The sequence below is a fragment of the Setaria viridis genome, chromosome 4 (assembly GCF_005286985.2).
Source record: "Setaria viridis chromosome 4, Setaria_viridis_v4.0, whole genome shotgun sequence".
NCBI lineage: Eukaryota > Viridiplantae > Streptophyta > Magnoliopsida > Poales > Poaceae > Setaria > Setaria viridis.
Genome location: NC_048266.2, coordinates 12,501,420 through 12,521,634, shown reverse-complemented (window position 1 = coordinate 12,521,634; position 20,215 = coordinate 12,501,420). Strand labels below are relative to the sequence as shown.

At 43.7% G+C, this 20,215-nt stretch overlaps 3 protein-coding genes and 3 pseudogenes across 3 annotated transcripts; 3 read left to right on the top strand and 3 right to left on the bottom strand.

Moving 5' to 3' along the window:
* The window catches only part of LOC140222570 (amino acid transporter AVT6A-like), a 28,497-nt pseudogene extending 20,830 nt beyond the window's left edge, over positions 1-7,667 (bottom strand).
* On the top strand, positions 1,266-3,256 carry LOC117853441 (uncharacterized). The gene is made up of 3 exons (XM_034735802.2): positions 1,266-1,676; positions 2,472-2,563; positions 2,810-3,256. The coding sequence occupies exons 1-3, from the start codon at positions 1,475-1,477 to the stop codon at positions 3,029-3,031; spliced, it is 516 nt and encodes a 171-aa protein (XP_034591693.1). The 5' UTR covers positions 1,266-1,474; the 3' UTR covers positions 3,032-3,256.
* On the bottom strand, positions 3,875-4,228 carry LOC140222463 (transmembrane emp24 domain-containing protein p24delta8-like). Its single transcript, XM_072293122.1, has 2 exons — positions 4,143-4,228; positions 3,875-4,050 (listed from the first exon to the last, which is right to left on the bottom strand). Exons 1-2 carry the CDS (start codon positions 4,226-4,228, stop codon positions 3,906-3,908), a joined length of 231 nt encoding a protein of 76 aa, XP_072149223.1. The 3' UTR covers positions 3,875-3,905.
* LOC117853440 (ricin B-like lectin R40C1) lies at positions 7,249-12,488 on the bottom strand (annotated as a pseudogene).
* Positions 12,489-13,348: 860 nt separating this feature from the next.
* LOC117853439 (ricin B-like lectin R40C1) lies at positions 13,349-16,524 on the top strand (annotated as a pseudogene).
* A 1,770-nt stretch (positions 16,525-18,294) lies between these two features.
* Positions 18,295-19,640, top strand: LOC117851852 (ricin B-like lectin R40C1). The gene is made up of 2 exons (XM_034733755.2): positions 18,295-18,582; positions 18,786-19,640. The coding sequence occupies exons 1-2, from the start codon at positions 18,295-18,297 to the stop codon at positions 19,464-19,466; spliced, it is 969 nt and encodes a 322-aa protein (XP_034589646.2). The 3' UTR covers positions 19,467-19,640.
* Positions 19,641-20,215: the final 575 nt, after the last annotated feature.

Genomic DNA, 20,215 nt, shown 5'->3' with positions numbered 1-20,215 from the left:
AGCTTTTTGGAGATGCTTCAGGGCTGAGAACAAATGTGCAAAAAAGTATTGTCTTCCCCATCCAGTGTTCGGAGGAGGATAACACCACCATACAAGAGCATCTCCCCGGTCAGATCTCAGATTTCCCTTGCAAATATCTAGGAGTCCCACTTTCCTTGCGAAAACTGACAAAGCAGCAAATTCAGCCAACCATTGATCGGATCGTTGATCAGCTCCCTGGGTGGAAAGCAGATTTGCTCACAAGGGCTGGGAGATTGGTTCTGGTTCAATTTGTGTTCACTAGCATGCTGGTATATTTGGCTATGGCAATGGATCTTCCTCCGTGGGCTAAACCTAGAGGCCTTTTACGGTGCACAATACTACTTTATACTACCATTCGAAAAGGACTCGTATGTAAGGATCTGACGGTTCAAATTAATTGTATACTACTAAAACCTTAAGCTGTAGTATAGGTAGTATACATAAGTAGTATGGGTAGTATAGGGGTATGTTTGGAAATATGTATAATGGTATTGTTAAAATATATCACGTCTTTCATAGGGGGTGTTTGTTTCTTTAGTCACTCCTAAAATTTCTGTCACATTGAATGTTTAGATACTAATTAGGAGTATTAAATATAGACTAATTACAAAACTAATTGCACAGATGGAGACTAATTCACAAGACGAATCTATTAAGCCTAATTAGTTTATGATTTGACAATGTGATGCTACAGTAAACATGTGCTAATGATGGATTAATTAGGCTTAATAGATTCGTCTCGTGAATTAGCCTCCATCTGTGTAATTAGTTTTATAATTAGCTCATATTTAGTCCTCCTAATTAGCCTCCGAATATTCGATGTGACATAAATTTTAGGAGGTCCTAGAGATCCAAACACCCCCTTAATTATCCTATCTTAAGGGGGTGTTTGGGAGGAGGGGGCTAAATTTTAGCCCCCGTCACATCGAATGTTTGACACTAATTAGGAGTATTAAACCTAAACTAATTACAAAACTAATTACACAACCTCTAGGCTAAATCACGAGACGAATCTATTAAGCCTAATTAGTCCATGATTTGACAATGTGGTGCTACAGTTACCATTCACTAATGATGGATTAATTAGGCTTAATTGATTCGTCTCGCGATTTAACCAAGGGGTTCTGCAATTAATTTTATAATTAGCTTATGTTTAGTCCTCCTAATTAATATCCGAACATCGAATGTGATAGGGCTAAAGTTTAGCCCTGGTATCCAAACGCCCCCTTGTATCCTTGTTTCCTTTACTCCTCGCGTCTCCTCATCTCCACCTCTCGACTGGCGGCGATGGCGGCGGCGGGCGGTGGGGGCCGACGGCGGCCTCGTCCACGGAAGCGCAAGATCCATCCGAGCCGCCAGAGACTCCGCGCCACATCCACCTGTCCACGGCGGCCTCTCTCTCTCTCTCTGTCTCGTCGCCACCGCCATCGCTTGAAAGGGGAGAAAAGCGGGGATGGGTTCTTGCGCTTCGGTTCAAAACAAGGATCCAGGCTTCCCCAAGATGCAGTTTCTTACGTCGCCCACCAAGGCGAAGGCCGCCATCGGCAAGGGCGGCGGCGGCGTTGCTCCGCTTGGCGATGGCTTTGGTGATCTCAAGTCCAAGGCCGAGGGGGAGCAGCAGCGGGCAGGTTTTGGCCCAAAGAGCCCGGATTCTGGTACGCGTGATGAATCTTTGCTTTCTTTGGTTGTTTTCTGAAGGAGGTCCCGATCTTTATCTTTTCAGTCAGTTATTACTATAGTTTTGAGAGGATCTTTGGAAGTAAAGAAGCAGATGGGCAGTCAGTTCTTTAGATGAAAAGGGACTTTTTGGGTTCGTTTATTGATTTATTGGGCTCTGGAAGATTTGATAGCCAAGTGTGTAGTGTTATCGCTGCATTCATCTCTTCTGGAGATCAGTAGCTTCGTAATTTTGCAGGGGCTGACGATCTTGAACGGAAAAGGATATTTGTTGATATACTGACTGATTTTGGTTTCATTTAATGGAGAAGGAGTTTTAGCTGTTACAATTTGTTCTTGAAAATTTAAAGCTTTCTAAATGACGATGCTCTCTTCTATACAAAGTAGATTACTCTAGTGACTAAAGGCTTTTTACAGCCTGATTATTTCTGTTGTTTCGTTAGGATGGAGGAGTTTTTTTTTTGTGCGTGTAAAATTGCTGACTAAATCCTAAATTGAAATGGCACACGGCTTTGTTGAGCGAATCAAGATCTTGCCAATAACCTCTTGAATAGCTTACTTGCAATGGGCTGTGCTTCAATGTTTCTTTCCCCAAAATCAATTGCTAGCTCTTGATGGTTCTGAATTTCGCTTAGTTGAAATTGTTCTCTTCACTGATACACACTCATATACCAAGCTGATTGAATTTATCTCTCCACTTAGCTGAAAGTACAATAACATGAATACAGTGACTCTTTTAATCAAGAGTGCAACTTATGGAATTTAATTTGCAGGCAGCAAGGATGAAGTGTTCTTCGAGTCTCGAGCTTGGTTAGATTCAGACTGTGAGGATGACTTTTACAGTGTGAATGGAGGTAATCAAACGGTTAACATGTTTAATTGGTAACCGCCTAAAGAAGCTTCAATGTAGTTTTAGATAGGCGAAGACATAGTTTTCTTCTATAGTTGTGTTGTGTGCAATTGTCCTGGCCCATCATACTGTGATTACTTTTGCAACAGTGCTTTAGTTTATCTTACCATTCCCTTTTTTAGATTGTCCTATTATTATATCAGTAGCATGTGCATGTGGATTGTTCCACTTGTTGCGCGCAAATTGCATGTGCTGTGATAGGTTCTTGATGATACAACCTTTGCTGCAGACGGGAAGCCGGTGTCTGAATCCACATCCAGCTCCGCTTGCAGCACGGAACCAACGCCGACCGTGGTCGCCAAGAGCCGGAAGGAGAAGGCATGGTACTCCGGGCGTTGTTGCCTGCCGAGCTTTGTTCATAGCCTGACCTTAGATGAGAGTGAGAGGGGGCAGAAGATGAGCTCTAGGCCATGTGCTGTTTGACAGTGGTGCTCCAGTGCCCTCCTGCCCTGAGCTGTATTTAGCACGATATATTGCCCGATCTGGATCCTGAAGCTACTGTAAAGAAGTGGGGGAGTATTAAGAGTACTATATCCTTGTAGGAATCAAGTGGATAATAGCTACCCGTTAAATTGATGTGCACTGCATGTTGATCGACTGCAAGAGTAGAACATCTACCCTGTGCATATCTTCTCGAATCTTCATGGATATTATCATTTATACCAAGATATTTCAGTTTTCTAATCCTGAAAGCAAGCATTAGTTCGACTTCACAAAACCAGTTGTCATTGGAAAGGTTAAGTCTTCAAACATCTCTTACTCAATGCAGATAGTTTACTGATGTACGGTACTTCACTTTTAGTTCGTTTTGTATTTGGGTTAAATGTTAATCTTAAGTTCATCAAACCTGCTACCTACAACAGGGCTCATTTTGATGTAAGTAAACTATCAGAATAACTGTTAACCTCCCTGAGTACTCCAACTGATTTGATTATATGAATTGTGTCAAAGTAATTTTGGTTGAATATGTAACTGTAGGTGTTCTAGTTGTAGGACACATGTTTGTGTATGTGTTTTTATCTAATATTTTCTTATAAAATTTTTGCTTAATCTGCAGCCAAGATTTTAAGCATGAAGTCAACTTGCTAATGAAGCTGAGACATCCTAATATTGTCCAGTTCCTTGGAGCAGTTACAGAAACCAAGCCTCCAATGCTAGTTACTGAGTTTCTACGAGGAGTATGTATTTTGTGTCGCAGTTCAACTATCATTTTGTGTGTAACATAGATTAACCGTTCACACAAAAAAGTTACACCTGTCTGCTCTAGTGCTGTGTACTATCGTGAATAATTGGGGAACTACAATAGCTTCTTTCTCTCGAAGTAAGTCTTCAGGTGCCACAGCTGCAAGCCCACCACTGATAAGCAGATGCCGAGCGAGAGGAACCCGAGCCAAGCCATCCTCGAGTGTGTTCGCCTGTTCAGGTCCTGCATTTCCTCCTCCCTGGACACATGACATGGCCACAATGTGATACAGAAAATGCTTTGCCAACGTTAGTTTCAATGTTGCCGGTCATAGTCGATACTACGTACTACCTTTCACGGAGATAAAACATTTCTTCATGTATATTTTTGATGGTTTCCTCTAGCTTCTTCAGCTCTAATTCCATCATTTGCAGCATACAAGCAACAACACATGCATAGACAGAGGTACTACCTGTAAGAAACAACATGCAAAAAGCATTGTAGGCACCATTCTCACAAAACAAGACAAATATGTCAATTCGAAGAAATGATTACGAGATCTTATAAGTAGTGTTGGCACAGCTAACAGCGAACCTGAGGAGCAAAGACTAGATGATATAGCAATATAAATGAGGCAAAAAGATGTCCTTCTGTATCTGTATTCCCTTCTAATATTACATAAACAATTATGTGAAAAAGGAAATGTACAACATTGTTCATATACCTCTTAAGGCCCTCCTCGATCCCTGCTGGGTTAACAGCCTTGTAAAATGCATCCCAGGTGCACCACCCAAACCAGTCCAAATTTGCAGGGATCTGATCGTGATATATTTAAGCAATACATAAGAAAAACAGAATGAGCAAAAGCTGCCGAGACTTGACAACATCAACAAATTAGATGATATAGGCATAAAAGAACCTGCATAGAGTTACCTCCTTGTCCTCAATATGCTTGAAGTTTCCTTTGATCTTTGATAGCAACCTGAATAAAGCTACAAGTGAGAACAAAAATCTTTTTTTATTACATTTAAAAGTAAGAGCATGACATTACTTGATGGATTCCTTCATTAGCTTGAATGGATTAACCCCTGAGTTGATGAATACCGCATCAGCTGCTTCCATCGTCTGGACCTTAGGATCACCTACCAAGAGTGAACAGTACACCATTTTCCCTCTCAGAAACTCTTGCCAAAATGACAAACTTCGCACAATCTATTCGATCAAGTACTTGAAAATTGAAATTCAGTAGGTCGCAGCAGACAAGGCTCACCGCTCTCCAAGCAGAACTGGAGCTCGTTCTCGGGGCTCCCCTGAAGTCTGACCCTGAAATCGCCGTCAAGAACCGGCAGCATCAGTGCATACACCACACCCCCCCTCCGCGGCGGCGGAACCCTCCTCATCCCTGGACTCTATGAGCAGCATCTACGTCTCCGCAGGCACGGCCGCGGCGCTGGCGCCGGTGGCCGGGACCATCCACCAGATCTTGAACCTGAACAGGAACAACCACCTCCACCCGCTGCGCAGCCACCGATCCAAGAACGAAACCCCATTGGTCACAATCGAATCGGCGGCACAGGGTCGCGCCCCGGCGCGTGCCAGGCGACGGCAGGCTTACCTTGCCAGGGTGCCGATGGGGAACACGTGGCGGTTGGATGGCGCCGCCGCGTTGGCGCCGAGGAACACGGGCGGTGGTGGTGCGTCGGATGGGGCGGCGTGCGGGCGCGACGGGCGGGCGTGCGCGGCGGGACTGGCGGCGCGCCGTGCGGGTGGTGGCGGGCGGGGTGCGCTGTGAGATCGGGAAAATGGGTGCCGAAAAAAATTCCCGAATGAGATATGTCATGCTAATTACAATTTTACCCATATCAAAAATAGCTTACGTTCTATACTACCGCTTGGTAGTATTGTATATCGTAAAAGACCTCTAAAGCTATTGATAAAATTAGAAGAAGTTTTCTCTAGAGAGGTAGAAGAGATGCAAAGGGAGGTCATTGCCTGGTGGCCTAGCCTAAGTTACTCGGAAACCCGAGCTTGGAGGCCTTGGCATTTCTCATCTGCAACAGTTGGGCTGGGCTCCCCAGATGCGTTGGCTGTGTGGTTGCAGAAAACTGAACCTGATAGACTATGGGCGGCTTTCCAAATCCAAGTTCACCCCTCGGTAAAGGCTTTCTTTTCAGTGGCTACTGTTTTAGAGGTCGGTAATAGGAAGAACACTTTTTTCTGGACTGATAGGTGGTTACATGGCTAGAGTCTAGCTCAACTAGTGCCTAATCTATTTGGGTTGATCTCTAACAGAGCAAGGAAGAGGACAGTGTTTGAAGCTCTCACTGAATTAAGATGGGTGCAGGACATAAGAGGTGCCATCACAGTGCCGGTGCTGACTGAATATCTGCACCTGTGGGACCTTCTATCAGACTTAGTTCTGCAAAATTTCAGATGATTCTCTAGTTCAGGAGTGTACTCTGCTAAATCTGCATATGAGAGTTTTTTTACTGGGGCTGTTCAATTCGGGCCATGAGAGAGAATATGGAAAAGCTGGGCGTCAAGCAAATGCAAGTTCTTTATGTGGTAAGTGGCACACAACAGGTGCTAGGCGACAGACCGTCTTGCTAAAAGAGGTCTGCCCCACCCTGAACGTTGCCAGCTCTGTGATCAAGCTGAGGAAGACCATCTGATAATATCGTGTCTTTTCTCGGCAAGTGTGGTACAGCATCCTACAGATGGTCGGCCTGCAACATCTCTCTCCCCAGCCTGACAACAACTGCTTTGATGAATGGAGGACAAGCACAAATAATGGAATTGCGGATCAAGCTAAAAAAGATCTCAACTCTATCATCATTTTAGGGGCTTGGTCCATATGCAATCACCGTAACCATTGTGTGTTTGATGGGATCCTACCAAATCTAAACGGAGTCATGGTTCTGGTGAGAGATGAATTTTGCCTTTGGAGTTTGGCCGGAGCTCGGGAAATATCCAATCTCCTTGCTCTAGAGCCAGCCAATGCGTGAGTTCTCTCAGTGGTCTTGGCTCAAGCCTTTGACATGTTAAAGAGATTTTCCCGTTAGATGTAATAGGGAGTGTGTGCGTTGGGGGGAGGGTAGGGGGATGTATGGGATTTCTAAACCCACTTATTTTTCTTCTTAATATAATAATACGCAGTCCTGCGAAAAAAAAAGTTAGAACTAGTTTGTACTTCTGACACTTTCACACCCTTGGAAATACTTAAATTTCCAGTGATGCAATTATAAAAAAGACTTGGGTCCATCTTTTCCTTACACTTCGTAATAATTTCTTTGTGCAGTCAGAACTAGAAAAGGTTCATCCTTCTGACACTTTCACGCTCATGGAAATACATAAAATTTCCAGGAAAGCAATTATAAAATGTACCCGGCCCATCTTTTTCTTATGTTCATACCATTGTAATGGCAAACATAAGCGGTGACAAGAATTGGGACTGCTGTAAAAAGTTCCCAAACAGATGCCAAATCAGGAACTGCAGGAAACAACTTGGGCATTGGAATTTGTCCACCTATCAACTTGACAAATATCTCGAATACAACTGCCAAAGCAACAGATATTGTGGAAGTATAGCTCAGTGAATCTGCAAGAGAAAAATAAAAGAAACACATATTCTCAGATATATAGTAGTGAACCAAATATCCCCAAATCTTTCAGATTAGATCCTGTAATAACTTCTTTGTTAGTTCAACTGCTTACCCGCTTCAAGCATGCTACCATAGTGGTGCTCAAAGGGTCGTAATGGGGAGAACAAGAAACGGCCCATTCCACCAGTGCATGCCAAACTACCCTTATAACACACCATAGTGCACCAGCAGAAGTGGTTCCAGAAAGCACATCACCTGTGAAAAGAACGAACATTTGATTTGTATGTCAGTAGGAACTAGTATCCATGGTTCAAGGCATCAACTAAGGTAGCATTAAAGAAGTTGCATTCTATCAAATTTGAATGTAAAATGCAGAAATGAAAACGTAAAATTGTATATTAGACTAAGCGCTTCTGGTCAAAATTCACATTTCATTCAGACAGTGACTATGGAATATCTTGTTCTACAACTTGCACCTAACAATCCATGGGGTCTCAGAACTCATACAGAAATAGGAAATACAAAGATGTTAACAGAGGTGTTTTACAAAAGAAATGGACAGAAATTTACTGAAAGCAGAAAAAATTAAGAATTGCCCAGTATCTCACTTTTGTTAAATACTTGCAGTATGTTTGTACAGGCAAGAGTTTCTTCCAAAAACCTTCCAGATGTATGTCTCTTCTCTGCGCACTCATCTGATGCTTGCTTCGATGCTTTCTTTCGAAAAACCATCGGATCTTCCGGTGAGCTAGGGTTGGCTTCACTTTAATTTACACCTACTCTGAATTAGCCTGGCGCTAACCTCCAATAGTCATCGAATATTCCGGTGCCGCCATGTTTTCAGCATTTCACCAAGTTCAAAGCTCTGATGATCACAAAAACCGTACTTTAGGATAATTCGATGCTCTTTTTCAGCTAAAAGTTGTCTAATTCAAATTTCTTTGGAGTTTGACTATTATTTGAATACTATGATTTGGATAGCATGACTTGAATACCATGACTTGTGTATCATAGAATAATTGTAAGTCCTTTTGGCTTTTGCTATGGCTTAGATCACTTGATTTGGATCCTGCCATGATTTAGAATGCAAACTTGGGACCTATGATTTAGAATGCATACTTGGGACCTATAAAACCTATAAGGCTACACTTGGCAAACATATTAGTACCATGGACTTTTTTGTCACTCAATCACCAAAATCGCAACCAAAGGCAATAGGTATCATATTGCCCAACATACACCACCAGCCCCACCAAAATTTGCCAACCATAAGACACTATAGCTCATACAGGAATGCAACTCAGTTTAGCTCATTTAGGTAATGTATATACACATAGAGAAATGTGTCTCATTTTCGAATAAAACCCACTTGCCGACTGTTGAAGTAGGAAAACATCGAGGCCGGCCAGGACACATAAGTGTAGAAATTTTTAACAAACATATTGATGGATAAAGCTGCAACCATTAATATGCATGTAAAATTAGAGGTTGAAAAGGAGAAACAAAAGGTGGAAATCAACATGCAAATAGGAGCAGTTGTATCCACGTCTATTCACATGTCCATTTCTCTTTTTTATCTCTTTACACAAGATTTTGCTCAAGTTTAAATCTAGATGTGCATAGATGATTGCATTTGCTTTTGTTCTGTATTTATTCAGATTTTTCATGCACTTTTAATCACCATTTGGATGGTGTCAGAAAACAAACACAAAAATTGGATGAGACAGTGACACAAAAGGAAAATTTCCGTGAAGCCTAAACTCTTGGTAGAATTTCCCCAAAACTGCAATGTAGTAAACCATCACATATGAATTTCATACAATTGGTAGGAATATATCCTTTGTTTCAAAGGGTCTTATAGGAAAATTTTCTACAGGATCCAAATCCTCTAAATCCCTTCACTTTTCCTTTGTTCTAAAGGGGGCCTTAGACTTTTTGTTTCCCCTAGCACAAGATTTTGTTCATGCTAAAACTTTACATGCATACAGGTTATTACATTCTCTTTTCTTCCATATTTTATTCAACTTTTTCATGAATTTTCAAAGATACTATCGCAATTGTTAACATGATAACGCCTAAAGAGAAGGTAACACCGATTACTGGAGATGGTTCAAGCAGATAGAGCTTGCTCATGAGAGCAGCACCCGGCCTTGTTTGGATGCACCCATTCCCCTTGTGCATTGGAGAGAACTATTCAATCCACAAGAGGAATGGTTATCAAATTAGCTCTCAGAGAACTGCTGGAAACAGTACACACTCCGCAGACATCATAACCAGAGGTCACACACGAGATTTAACAACACTATAACAAACAAGGAACTGATCTACCCACCTCTAGGTCAAGGTTATGACTGATGCAGCTTCAGCATACAACAGCTATCAAATCCTAGTCACGCCTACACTTAATCTACAAAACAGCAGTTCAGATTAGCAAGAAAAGCACCCCAAAAACTCCAACTCCAATCAAGTTTCATCCCCTTAGACTTTTGCTATCCAAACCTCAGCTTCAGCATGTCCTGTGGCAGCAACTCTGTGCCATCAGCGGCTCCTGCATGTCTGGGCCATCCTCAACCTCAGACCCTCTAGGCACAAGCACCTCCAAATTATTGTGTGATTCACAATCATTTTCCATAGGACCTGCAAACAAAGGCATGTTTTAGAGTTAAACATTGTTTCCAGTTCTCCACACACTGCACCAGGGCTGTCTTAGAGATTATTACGAAGATCATGTGCTAAATTATGAGTAGACCCTCGACTCTTCAAAATTAAATATAATTCTACTACCAATACTTCAAAATCAAGCTAAACTAGTACTACTATCTAATCTTCACTTGAAAGGCATAACTTATCTAGCAATACTTCAAAGTGAAATCTTCAATTGTGAAGCAATAAACCTAGTTAGAAAACAAACCACAATGCACAAAGACAAAAAAATAAAAGCATTTTTAACATACTAGAAAATTAAGAACTAAACTGTAGTTAATTCAAATATGTCCAGACGATGTTCATCACCACTGTATGATTAGACCCCAATTCAGCACAAACATGGTTAGACTGAGCAATGCAATGATACAAGCTCGAGCCTAATTGATTGATTGATGCACCATGGGATCAAGAGAAAGGTATCTAAGTGACCTCACAAAGAAAAAAAATAAATTGCCACCAATCAAAATGGGTCCATTAACTGAATAGTGGTCACCAAGGGATCTTTTGATCGGGTTATATTGCAAAGAGGGTACAGAGGCTAACAGCAAGGATCGTGCTTGGGGAACACTGCTAGCGGCAGATTTCCAGGAAAGTGGAACCATGGATAGATAAAGGTTAGTTACTGACTTTGACCAGGGTGCTTACTCTAGCTAATTAGCAATCAGTACAAAAATACATTTGGTAAATGTGGGGCCCTGTGTGGCTGCTCAGCTTACACCTGCGCACTCCACAAAATTGCTGAAGAATTGATATTCATTATTCTGAACCATTATAACTCTAAAATCATTCAGTTCTTTTCAGATTTCATGTCCATCCAAACTACATTTGCTTATCCATGCAATAAAAAGGCACAAAATTTCAATCTCTCAAACTACCCCACACCTAACACAGGTCCCTTTTTTGGCAAATTATGGACCAATTAGACAAATGGTAGCTGAAATGGCCCTCACCATTGTTCCAAAAACATGAGAGATGTTTAACGAGCCCATTTTGGAAATTTAACTATAGACATCAAAGAATACAGCAACAATAAGGCAACAATTGTAACACATTGGTCCCTTAAAAATGGAAAATAACTGAACTGCAGATAAGGGTTACTCAGAATATATCATCCTAAATGGTCACTGCATTTAAAGTCATATACTGAAATCTCGTACTGACAAGCAATCAGTTTCTATCATCCACCACATTAAGACTTTCTTGTACTAATAAGAAATTTTCTTTGCTATAGATGGTAGGTACAGATAATGTAACAAAAGCTGTAGAACTTCCTATGCTGTTAAAGGAGACTTACACCAGGGGACAATCTTCCACTGCAGGTAGTCATCCTCGCGCCAATACGATAGGCCGAGGCTGTTGCCTTCGTGCACCTGGCCGCTGTCCTTGTTGTCCTCGATGGCATCGAGATTGATGGAGGTGTTGTCCACCAAGTGGATGCACCGGAAGCCGTGACCCATGTCGGGGCTCGTCGTCCACAGCACCGAAGCGTCCAGGTAGCAAGGATTGTATGGCACGAGCTCCACTGGGTGGGTGGCCATCACCGTCGGAGCCCATGATGGCGTCCCCGGTGACTCTGTTGACGAGGACAAAAGCGGGGTAGCCTTCCATGTCCTTGATCCGGTTCCCGGGCCTCTTGTCCTGGATCCAGTGCTGGTACTCGTCGTCGGCGTCGGTGGGCGCGAGGCAGACGGCGCCGTCGCGCACGGTGAGGCTGAAGCCTTCGTCGGCCTTGCAGTAGACGCGGCAGGTGAGCTCGGCGTAAAGCCCGCCGCAGGTCTTGTTGGCCTCGTCGCTCCAGTAGAGGATTTTCCAGCTCCGGGTGTCGCCCTCGGCACCCTCCGTGAGCGTCATGGCCGTGCCGCTTCGCACGCCGCAGCCGTTCTCATCGCGGGGCAAGGCGGCGTCGAGGGCCATGTCGACGTCGTGCATCATGAGGATTCGGCCGAAGTCCATGCCCAAGTGGCCGCTCTCCGTCCACAGCACCGACTCGTCGAAGTCCTCAGGGTCGAATTTCAGCAGCCTCACCTGAAATTAAACACCCCCAGACACATCATCTCCGTCCGCATTCTTCCAAAACTCAAAGATCCAAGAACCATTCACAGAGACGGACGAATCGAACATAGGGAGTAAAGGGGAAGGATCTAGAGCAAGGGGGGAGGGTAATTACCGGGTGGAATGGGCCGAGGGAGCGCTGGACGGCGAGGCCGGTTGCCTTGTTGACGAGGGAGAAGACGGGCTTGCCCTCCTCATCCGTGATGCGCAGGCTGAAGCGGACGTCCTTGAACCAGTGCTGGTGCTCGTCGGCGGGGTCGGCTGCGGCGAGGACGAGGGCGCCGCCGCGGACGGCGAGGCAGAGCCCCTCGTCGGCCTTGCAGAAGACCTTGAAGGTTCAGCCAAGGGTGCCCGAGCCCGTAGTCGTACATCTTCTCTCGGGGGCTCGGGGCGTCGGGGGTTGTTTCGGGGAGGACGTTCTTGGAAGGAGGAAGCTGAAGGGGCGCGGTGGGCGGTGGCGGTGGCCTATTATTGCACGGTAAGGAGTTTGGTAGGCATTTTGCATTCTATAGAAAAAAACGACAGGCTATTAATTAACCAATTTAACCATTACCAAACGTGTTTCTAGTACGAAGAGAAACATAGAATGATTTAGTATTCATCTTTGGTGCATTTTTTGCACAGAACATCTATGTTATTCAATTCTTCCTACAAAGCACATTTTGATACCTCTTATTTCGCAAAAATTCATGAAAATACGATACGACTTGTTATAATGGCACTATCTTTGTCGGTTCCTTCTCAAGCAACCCAAAACAATGATAAGCATCTTATAATTGTATAGTTCACATCTAGCATCATTTGTAGTTTTGCGAAACAATGGGTTAGTGAAATAATGCCAAGAATTGAAAGGATGCCTAGAATTGACATGGTGTACCATGTCAACTTGGGACCATTTTTACCTAACAACAAAATTTATGGCCCCCTTTGAAATGGAGGAAAAGTAGAGGAATTATAGAGGATTTAATTCCTATATATGAATTTAGCATGAGGTTCAACCTCATGATGTTTTCCTTCCTTTGTGTCTTAGGATTCCTTTATTTTTCCCATACCTCATCCAAACATATATTTTGAATCTTTCCTATGTTTTAGAATCATATATGATTTCAATTGCATGTGTATTCCGATTATATGTTTTTGCTATTCATGTATTTTGGAAAATTCTACGTTTCAAATAGGCCTTCCTAAAGGAGTGAGATGGCTGATTTGATACTTCATGGACCAAAGTGACTCTTACTATACTATACTGTGGAGGGTGTTCAAGACACAGGGCTACCTGCCACATTGGATGTTTGACACTAATTAAGAGTATTAAATATAGACTAGTTACAAAACTAATTGCACAACCCCTAGGCTAAATCGCGAGACGAATCTATTAAGCCTAATTAGTCCATGATTTGACAATGTGGTGCTACAGTAACTATTCGCTAATGATGGATTAATTAGGCTTAATAGATTCGTCTCGCGATTTAGCCTAGGGGTTCTGCTATTAGTTTTGTAATTAGCTCATGTTTAGTCCTCCTAATTAGCATTCGAACATCCGATGTGACAGGGCTAAAGTTTAGCCCCTCCCTCCCAAACAAGGCCTATATAATTTTCTTGTAATGTAACAACTGCAAGGAGAAAATAAAAAATATAAGGTAACACTTTCAAATATAAACATAATTGCACCACTTTTATGTAACAAAACTTACAATAAAAACTATGAGGTTTGAATCTCGTAATGCATACCCTTTTATTAAAGGAAATAGATTTAGTAGTAACTAGGATAATGAAACATATTCCTTCTTAATTAGCTGGCGGAAGATGTAGGTATTCAAAATTTCACTAAGGCTTCCTTTGTTCTTCTTAATAAACATTTATAAAAGAACTCCTAACCTTAACAATCCAAATTTATCATAATTTTGTAGAAGATGCGGATGTACTCCCCCCATCATTCTAGAGCTCTGAAGATGACCATTCAGGAATGTAGGTGGTCTACTAGTAAACTATAGATCAATTACTGCAGTAACTTAGCTGGCTATTTCTTAGCCAAGAATTTGCAAAGAATCTTATTTGATTGTTTTAGAAGGAGCTATCTGTTTGCTTGTATGGCAAAGAGCAGTGCAATCGTATTGTACTACTACTTGATTTGTTAAACTATAACTTGTGCACTCTTTCTCTAACCTTGTCGTCCTGACAAATCTAGATTTACCTAGTACTTCATCTCATGCTGAATTCTCCAGATTCTTAGCTTAAAATATCAGTTGACCTTGATCCAACATCGTAGATGTAAAGAATATTTTTTAACACTACTATTCATTGCTTGTCCAGATTTATTAGATAGCCGACATCGCGTTGGTCCTTGTGGAAAGCATCGCAAGCTAATTAGTAGTATCAAGCTTAGAGCGCAACTTTTTACTAGATCGACATCAGTGCTCACGTGCTTCTTAATTAACAAAGACTAGGCAGCGTGTTTTATTAGTACAGATGAATAATCTCTCTTTCTACCGGTGCATACCATAGGCTATTAAATCACAGCTAAAAAAGTCTATTTGTTTTACTTGATATTACGTTGGCAGACAAGAAAATAAATGTATCAGTATAAAAATAATTATTGTTATTCCAGGGGCAGACTCCTGCAAACATCCACAGATCACGGCTCTACTCTCCAAAGAGATCTGAGGTGCTTCTCCTCTCTAATCCCCATCCTTTCTAGTTTAAGTTCGATCATCAATTGGATTATTGGATTGAATGTCAAATCATTTGTGCTCTGTTTTGCATTGAAATCTCAGACCTAGGCTTATAAATAATTGGTACTGCAAAATGAAGAGGAACTACCCAGTTATTGAGATGCATTTTGCCGGCTCGGATTGACCAAAAGATTGTGTGTCTTTCAGTTTGAGCCAGTAAGAGTAGCAAGGTCCACACAATTTGTAAAATAGGGATCATTTCTCACATCAGCAATGAAATTATCAAGTTGGGTCCAAAATGTAGAACTAGTGGAAAACGTAACCATCATAGACTCAGCAGGTTTAAGTAGTTTCTCACGGCTATAATTAGCAAAGAATTCGTAGTTTTGGCCTCTAAACGTTGGCTCTAGTCTTGACCAAGAGCCACTGAATATATTGTTTTTGTTCTTCTACAATATTTATATTTCTTTTTGGAAAACAAAATGTCCAAATTTCATATTTCTTTTTGGAAAACAAAATATTCAAATTTGTTTTTGTTTCGGGCGGAGCCACGGTAGGTCTAGAGCATTCACGCCGTCGACGGACAACGCTCAAGTACCAAATACTTTTACCGTGCAATAATTGGCCGTCGCCACCGTTTCAGCTTCCTCCTTCCAAGAACATCCTCCCCGTCGCCGAAACCCCCGAGAGAAGATGACGACTCCGGGCTCGGGCACCCCTGGCTGAACCCTGAGGGCACCTTCAAGGCCTTCTGCAAGGCCGACGAGGGGCTCTGCCTCGCCGTCCGCGGCGGCGCCCTCGTCCTCGCCGCTGCCGACCCCGCCGACGAGCACCAGCACTGGTTCAAGGACGTCCGCTTCAGCCTGCGCATCAAGGATGAGGAGGGCAAGCCCGTCTTCTCCCTCATCAACAAGGCCACCGGCTTCGCCGTCCAGCACTCCCTCGGCGCCTACCACCCGGTAATTTCCCCTCGACTGCTGTCCCCCGCTGAGTTCTTGTGCAGATTGGGATGATGTGCGGATTGGAATAATGTGTTTTGGGATGGGGGGGGGGGGGGGGGGGGGGGGGGGGGGGCAGCTGGTGAAGTTCAACCCGGAGGAGGACTTCGACGAGTCGGTGCTGTGGACGGAGAGCGGTCACTTGGGCAGGGAATTCGGCCGCATCCGCATGATGCACGACGTCGACCTGACTCTCGACGCCGCCTTGCCCTGCAACGAGGACGGTGGCGGCGTACGGGACGGCACGGCCATCACGCTCACGGAGGGGGCCGATGGTGACACCCGGAGCTGGAAGATCCTCTCCTGGAGCGACGAGGCCAACAAGACCTGCGGCGGGCTTTACACGGAGCCCACATGCCCGCATCTATTGCAGGGCCGGCGAAGGCTTCAGCCTCACCGTGCGCGACGGCGCCGTCTGCCTCGCGCCCGCCGACGCCAACGACGAGTACCAGCACTGGATCCAGGACAAGAGGCCCGGCAACCGGATCAGGGACCTGGAAGGCTATCCCGCTTTTGTCCTCGTCAACAAAGTCACCGGCGACGTCATCGATGCCTCCGTAGGCCAGGGCAACCCTGTAAGCAACCGCTCACCCTTGCTCAATGTACCATCACATGATCCGCTCACACTTGCTCAATCTACCGTGATATGATTGGGTTTAAATGGTATGAAAAACTAATTGGTTATGAAGCACCCTTTTTCAAACCCTCTACTGCAACCTTACCCATTATTTTTCCTTTTATATTAAAGGATTTTGTTTATATTTTTTCCTTCATGTACCTGTATATATTTGGTCCTAGTGCATGAATGAACGGAAAAGGCGGGCTGACAAATAGGAAAATGCGCAGAATCATGGATTAGCAATGGTAGACCTAGGGGCCTGTTTGAACGTGAGGTCATAAAGTTTATGACATGTCACATCGGATGTTTAGATATTGGTTAGAAGTATTAAATATAATCTAATTATAAAACTAATTACACAGATGGAGTCTAATTTGCGAGACGAATCTATTAAGCCTAATTAGTCCATGATTTGACAATGTGGTGCTACAATAACCATTTGCTAATGATGGATTAATTAGGCTTAATAGATTCGTCTCGCGAATTAGTATAGGGGTTCTGCAGTTAGTTTTATAATTAGCTCATGTTTAGTCCTCCTAATTAGCATCCGAACATCCGATGTGACCCCTCCTAAAGTTTAGTATCGGTAGCGGTGTTCTCTTTTTCCTTTTTTTTATGCGAAACAATTTTTTTCTATCCGGCGAGAGGCTCGTCATGCACAACAGCCTATATTGAAGTGATGGGCAAGGAGACACATGTGCATGTGGGACGCGACCAAGGGCTTGGCACTTGCGTAACGTACGCAGGTAGGACTCAACCATGAGTTCGGACCGTGGGTGTCAACATATGACGGATCAAAAGTCAACCTACCACGGAAACGATCCTCCCTTTAGAATTTTTGTTAAGATAGGGTGGGGGAGGTCTCCTTTTACAAGTCGTGATCTACAAGGACTTCTCAATTTTACTTGAATTAGGGGTAAACCGATAGGTTTGTATTGCCAGACCCGTTACAGAAATTAGATTGCTTCGACCAACCGGTCTGACCGGTCGGGCTCGCTAGATCGGCTTGGTGCCAATTTTGAGCACCAATACATGCTCCCTGTTTTTTTAAACATACGATGACAAAAAATACTGATAATTTGTCAAACGCGCATTTTGAGGTTAAAAAATATTTAGAACTTGCAAGTCCATATTTCACGTTTTCATATGGTCTTTTATCGTAAAAGTTGTGGTTCAGATTCGTTCCAATTTAATTTATTTAAAAACAATAAATTCAAGGTAAGAATGTACTTAGATGACAAGTCCTCTATTGCGTGTCCACATAAAATTTGTTATTTTTATATAAATTATCTAGAAGGCAAACCTTAACTTTGTGATAAAAAAAACTACGTGTGTGCCAAGTTTCGTAAAAGTATCTTAGATAATATTTTTACTGTTTTTAAAATCAAATTTGTATCTAACCGAGAGGCGTAGAGATTCCCATTGGCTTTTATCATCAGGGAAGCCAGGAAAGGGGCGGAAAGACTCCCATCGATGAGCTTCAATCATGTAAAGAGACAGTAGAATGTCGTAGACTCGTAGCCCACAAATTAGCACAGCTCACAATAATGTTGAGTCATAGTGCAGCCCGATCCGTGTTGAGCATTTAATTGCTCACAAGATTGTAAATACTTTTTGAGTAACTAATCTTGAGCATATCTCTTTACCCGGTAAAAAAAAACATTAGATATATAAGCATGCCCCCTTCTCGGGTGGGGCCAGATCGCCAGAGCAACGACTCGACCTCGACTCCTCGAGTTCATTACCTTCCATGGTTGGGGCCTTGCGGGCCAAAATATCTCTTGGCGGATCAAAGGTTCCACTTTCGATTCAATCTAAAAGGCGAATTCTTCCCAAAACTCTCCACCGGTGAGGATGTCCCACTTCTGGTGGAACCGTGGTCGGAGCCAGCTGGGCGGCGACGGTGGAGAGCAGCAGAGCACGTTCAAGGTCTTCTGCAAGGCCGACGAGGGGCGCTGCCTCGCCATCCGCGACGGCGCCCTTGTCCTCACCCCCGCCGACCCCGCCGACGAGCATCAGCACTGGTTCAAGGACGCGCGCCTTAGCCTGTGCGTCAAGGACGAGGAGGGCAACCCGGTCTTCTCCCTCGTCAACAAGGCGACCGGCCTCACCGTCCAGCACTCCCTCGGCCCGTACCGTCCGGTAATTTTCCCCCTCGATCTGCTCTTTCCTTTGACTATGTTTGATTCGTCAGTTTGCGCGAAATCTTGGATCTTTGAGTCCATGGAGAACGTAAATCTTGGATCTTTGAGTTCATAGAGAATGTAAATTGAAATTATTTGTTTGAATCGAGTTGTTGGAGATTGTAGATTGGAATAATGTGGTTGGGGGGCCCTTAATTTCAGGTGAGGCTGGTGAAGTTCAACCCGGACAGATTCGACCAGTCGGTGCTTTGGACGGAGAGCGGCCACTTGGGCAGGTACTTCGGCTGCATACGCATGATGCACGACATCGACCTGGGCCTCGACGCCTTGCCCAGCGACCTGGACGGCGGCGGCGTGCGGGACCACACCACCATCACGCTCACGGAGTGGGCCGAGCGCGACACCCAGAGGTGGAAGATCCTCAACTGGAACGACAAGACGAACACAACCCTCGCGGGGCTTGAAGCCGAGCCCTCCTGCCGCATCTACTGCAAGGTTGAAGAGCGCCTCAGCGTCACCGTCCGCAACGGCGCTGTCTGCCTTGCGCCCACCGACCCCAACGACAAGTACCAGCACTGGATCCAGGACAAGAGGCCTGGGAACAGGGTCAAGGACGTGGATGCCTACCCTGCTTTCGCGCTCATCAACAAGGTCATGGGCGACGCCATCAAGGGCTGTAAGTCCATGGGCCACGGCCACCCTTTGAAGCTCGTGCCATATAATCCATTCTACCTGGACATTTCGGTGCTATGGACGACGAGCCACGACATGGGCCATGGCTTCAGTTGCATCCACTTGGTGGACAGAACGAGTCTCGGCTTTGAAGGGGTGTTCGATGACAACACCAGCATAGTGCTCTCGGAAGATTGTCCCCTGGTGTAAGTTTTAACTACACTGCATACTTCAATAGCTTGATAAGCTCCCATGCTAGTTGCTACAGATTTTGATGATATTTGTTTTCAGCATTATGAAACTTTGAACATTTTATCAAGCAGCTTAGTAACTTTGTAAAGTGCTGCTTTGTAAAGTGGAAATTGATAGGTTATCTAAGGGAGATTTCAGCATATGACATCAAGTAGAGTAACAACTGAGTATTCTGAGTCACTACTTATCTGCAGTTTTTTATTAGTTGCCTTTTGGAGGGATGAATGCATTATAATTATTGCCTACTTTGGCCAGTATTCCTATATTCAGTTTCCAACCTGGGATGTTGATACTATTGACATGTATCACTGTTCTTGGACAATTCTGAGGGACATTGTAGCTAACATTTGGCTGATGTGCCAATGAGCGATTGGTCAAACTGTGTCTAATTTGATAAATTTAAATTTGTTTCTTCTTGCTGCATGGATAAAGTGGTCCAATTTGGATGAAAGTAAAATATGAGTTGTGACTTAAAAAATAGAGCAGATCGTTCTTGCCTTTTTGATGTGAAAATGAGTATGCATCGTGTGTTTTTTGAGTGAGTGGTTGTGAAGAAGATCTGGAATTGTGTTTCAGGCTTTGTTGATAGTGAGATGCTAATTGAGAGTCAGTACCTCAGTAGTTCACTTTTTGGCTTATCTAAGCAGTTCAAATAATGAATATCATTTTTTTTGACAATTCTATGTTGTGTGGAAAACTATAACTAG

Bases quoted from the DNA above. Each gene is read 5' to 3' on its own strand.
- LOC140222463 (XM_072293122.1), bottom strand. From the start codon at position 4,228: ATGCTGCAAATGATGGAATTAGAGCTGAAGAAGCTAGAGGAAACCATC. The intron at 4,051-4,142 runs GTAGTACGTAGT...TCATGTGTCCAG, and splicing joins ATGTTTTATCTCCGTGAAAG to GGAGGAGGAAATGCAGGACC.
- LOC117851852 (XM_034733755.2), top strand. From the start codon at position 18,295: ATGTCCCACTTCTGGTGGAACCGTGGTCGGAGCCAGCTGGGCGGCGAC. The intron at 18,583-18,785 runs GTAATTTTCCCC...CCTTAATTTCAG, and splicing joins CCCTCGGCCCGTACCGTCCG to GTGAGGCTGGTGAAGTTCAA.
- LOC117853441 (XM_034735802.2), top strand. From the start codon at position 1,475: ATGGGTTCTTGCGCTTCGGTTCAAAACAAGGATCCAGGCTTCCCCAAG. The intron at 1,677-2,471 runs GTACGCGTGATG...TTTAATTTGCAG, and splicing joins CCCAAAGAGCCCGGATTCTG to GCAGCAAGGATGAAGTGTTC. The intron at 2,564-2,809 runs GTTAACATGTTT...GTGCTGTGATAG, and splicing joins TGAATGGAGGTAATCAAACG to GTTCTTGATGATACAACCTT.